The sequence below is a fragment of the Mesitornis unicolor genome, unplaced genomic scaffold, assembly GCF_000695765.1.
Source record: "Mesitornis unicolor isolate BGI_N332 unplaced genomic scaffold, ASM69576v1 scaffold29045, whole genome shotgun sequence".
Classification (NCBI taxonomy): domain Eukaryota; kingdom Metazoa; phylum Chordata; class Aves; order Mesitornithiformes; family Mesitornithidae; genus Mesitornis; species Mesitornis unicolor.
The window spans coordinates 8136-11560 of record NW_010183965.1 but is presented as its reverse complement, the minus strand read 5'-3'; the positions used below and the strand labels follow the sequence as shown (position 1 = coordinate 11560).

Genomic DNA, 3425 nt, shown 5'->3' with positions numbered 1-3425 from the left:
AACAACCCCTTTTGGTGTGCCAAAGGGAGTTTTATTCCTGGGACAGGTCGCTGGTGCTGAGAATGGACAACTTTGCTGTCCTGGACATCTGCAGCACAGAATGAGCCTTAACCATGTGTGCTGCCACCCTTTGCATTTGCACGAATGCAGCAGCTGAGAAATAACTGTGGGTTATTTATTGTAAGCTATCCTGCCAAAAAATGGGGAAACAAGACTGGGATGCACATGAGCACGGCCTGCAGAAATTTGCTGGGTCTGATCCCTGCAGCTTCGGTGCCTTCGCAGCCTGGGTTGAGCCCCAGGAAATCATTCCAGTGGCTGCTGTGTCCCCGGATGGTGCATTCACCTCTGATGCCTGTGAGAAACTGCCCAAGCAGTCCGGAGGAAGGGCTCTTGGGCTCTCTAAGCGCTGCAATATCCGAGGTGGAGATGTCACAGCAGCACACATGCACAGGGAAAACCCAAAACACGCGCACCCGGCCTCGACCTGTGCTCACCTTGATCCGCTCAATGCCAGCTTCGATGCGGAGCTGCTCCACCAGCTTGCGGGCCTGCGCTATGTTGTTAGTGGTCGACATCGTCTGCCATCGGCTCCGGGCCCCAGCACGTGAGAATTCTGCAAAATAAGAGGGGACAAGGGGGTCAGCACCGTGCACCACCTCGACAAGGGTTGTGCACCACATCCTCACCAACAGCCATGTGCAAAGGGCTTCCACGAGCCCTAAACTGATGAAACCACCTGATTCCTGGTTCTGCTTCAAGTTCTCTTTTCCTTGAAACAACACACTTTTTTAATTAAAAAAAACAAAACAGAACAAAACAGAAACTTGCTGATGAGAGGGGAAAAACGCAACTTTTTCTGCAGAAAGCCCTGCCGGATGCATTGAGCTGACTGGAAAAGCGAGCAGCAGTTTTCCAGCCCCGTGCCAGGGACAGGGACGCTGCTTAACTGTGCCCTGGGTGTTCGCCCCCCTTCGCATCTGCTCCTTGCAGACAGGAGAGCACAGGAGGCACCGACAGCTCATGCTTCCAATGAAATCTTCCCAAAAATGGTGCAAAATAAGGGCTGGGCTGGAAATGAGGAGTGCGCCACAGGTTGAGCCACAGCAGAGCAGGACTTTGCCGAAGCACAACCTCTGCTGTGTTTGGTCCGTGAGGGCCTTGCGGATCCTGTCCAGCTCCCAGATTCTGCACCCATGGCTGGCTGTGCTGATGGGGGGTGTTAATGCACCCATCTGGGCACAACCCACACAACTGGCTATGGGGTGCTTCAGGTATGCAGGAACAGCCACTTCCTCGCCCTGCCCAGCCATGACTCAGTCCCATCCCTCAGGAACGGCAGGGACCAGGACACGGGCCTGCAGCCAGCGCCACCTCCACCTCCCAAACCAAGGGGAGGACAGAGCCAAGGCAAACCCGGGCCAGGCCCCAGCTCCCAGTGTGAGCACTAATGACAGACCACGGCCTCCTCCCTTGACCCCCAGCTCCAAAGCCTTCGCTGGGGCAGCAGAGGTGGGAGCGGCCGCCCCATCGCAAATCTGGGCAGATCCGAGCCATCTCGCCTATGTTTAGATGTTAAGGGAGTTTATTCCAGACCACAACGGCGCTCTCGGGAATTATTTTGCTTGGCAGCAGCTGAGATTTTCGGCCCCTTGAACAGCGCTCGGCTCCGTTTGCAATGCTGAGCAAACAAGCGGCGCTTCAGCGGCGTTACCGACCAACCGCGGTTCCCTGAATTAGCAGCGTTACTGGGAAATCTCCGCCTTTCTGGTCCTGGAAGGCGTTAGTCAGGGCGGCGTGAAACACCGTCCAGTGCTGTGGAAACTGGGAGCAGGAAGCAGACTGGTTCCAGGCATGGATCCTCCTTTCCTGCCCCTATTTCCTAACCCACAAAGCTGCAGGAGTGAAACTGGTTTGCAGCGGAGCAGGACCTGGTGCTGGTGTCACACCCAAGGCGAGACTCAATGAGACAGCGCCGTGTCTCAACCAAAGGGTCCAGAATCCTGCACGGGGCTCGACCAGCACCCAAAATCCCACATCAGGACCAAAACCACACACAACCCTTTCCTAAACCTGTGCTGTGAGCTTGAATGACCTCCTCACTGCAGAGAGACAAAACCATCCTTCACCTGGATAAAGGGTTTGCAGGCAGCTGGGGGAAAAAACCATGAGCAATGAGCTGTAACTTGTGCTTGCAGCAGCACCAGATCACCCGCCTGCACTTCCCCAGCTCCTGCTTATGGAGCGGGGTGAACCAGGACAGGGTGAGTTACCGCAGGGAACGACCTGACCCACGGCATCCGGCTGCAGCGGGGACATGGCCTGGGTGGAGGAAGGGTGCTCAGAGTCATGGAGCTTCATGGAGCAAAAGGCTTTCAAGCAAGGTTTACACTTGTAAATCAGAAATGCTGCTTTGTGTCCTTGCAGCCTCTAAAAGCAGGCAGGCCCCTGCCCTCGCCTGCTGACCCCCGCTCGTGGGTTCACACCATCCGCTGCCATCAGACCCCGCGTTGGCCATGGCACCACGCACTTTGCCTCTCCCAGCTGTCAAGGGCAGTGCCAGTCGCTGCCGAGCGCAGGGCTGGTGGTTTGACAGCACCAAAATCTGCAGCAGCGGCTTCTGCTTCCTCCTCTGCCACCGTCACCCCGCAGCGATGGCACAGGGGGAACAGGGAACCGAGCGAGCGGCTCCTCACACACCACAGTTCCTCTTATAGATTTACATTTCCAAGTACAAATTTCAGCAGCCGCGCTCTCGGAAAGGTCAAGGGAAGCTTTGCTGGATGCAAAATCCTCCTCCGGCTGCAGCCCACGGCCACTGCCCATCCCATGCACCCCTAAGGTCCTCAGAGGCTCCTGGTCCAGGTCGGGCCAGCACTGGCACCGCAGCAGGACCAGCATCACTTTGAGGCCCAGCGTGGGTCAGGTAACGTGGCCACAGCTCCAGGACCGCTCTGCCCCGCGGGAGCTTAAACCGGCTTCTGTCACCTTGGTGAATAATTAACAGAGCGCGTCATTAGCAACTGCAGACCATCAGTGCAACGGAGCCAGTGCTGCTGCGTGGCACACGGGGGGCGTCCGCGGGGATTTGAAAAGCCAAAACAAACTTGGGAGGTGTCACTCAGCAGGCGTAGATGGGTGTGCAAATAACTCGTGAGGTAAAGGCATTTGGAAAAAAGCCATGCAGAGGCACATGGAGTTCAGCATGTACAACGTGCAATGCAAACCAGGGGGACATGCGGGACACGGCTACGCCGGCCCTTCTCCAATCTCTGTGTCTGAAATCGGTTTGGAGAAGGCCGGGGAAGCAACGTCTGCACAGGACAGAGGGGACAGCCAGGTCTGGGGCACATCCTCCCGCCTCCGCTCTCATCCAAAATCCCCCGTATCCCAGCTTCCGTCCTGCGAGGTGCAGCCACCACCGA

At 56.8% G+C, this 3425-nt stretch overlaps 1 protein-coding gene across 1 annotated transcript in view; it reads right to left on the bottom strand.

The window, feature by feature from the left end:
• GNG7 (guanine nucleotide binding protein (G protein), gamma 7) overlaps positions 1 to 578 on the bottom strand; it is a 2213-nt gene extending 1635 nt beyond the window's left edge. The window contains exon 1 of the mRNA XM_010184319.1: positions 498 to 578. Within this exon, the coding sequence (XP_010182621.1) occupies positions 498 to 578 (81 nt within the window). The remainder of the gene's footprint in view (positions 1 to 497) is intronic.
• Positions 579 to 3425: the final 2847 nt, after the last annotated feature.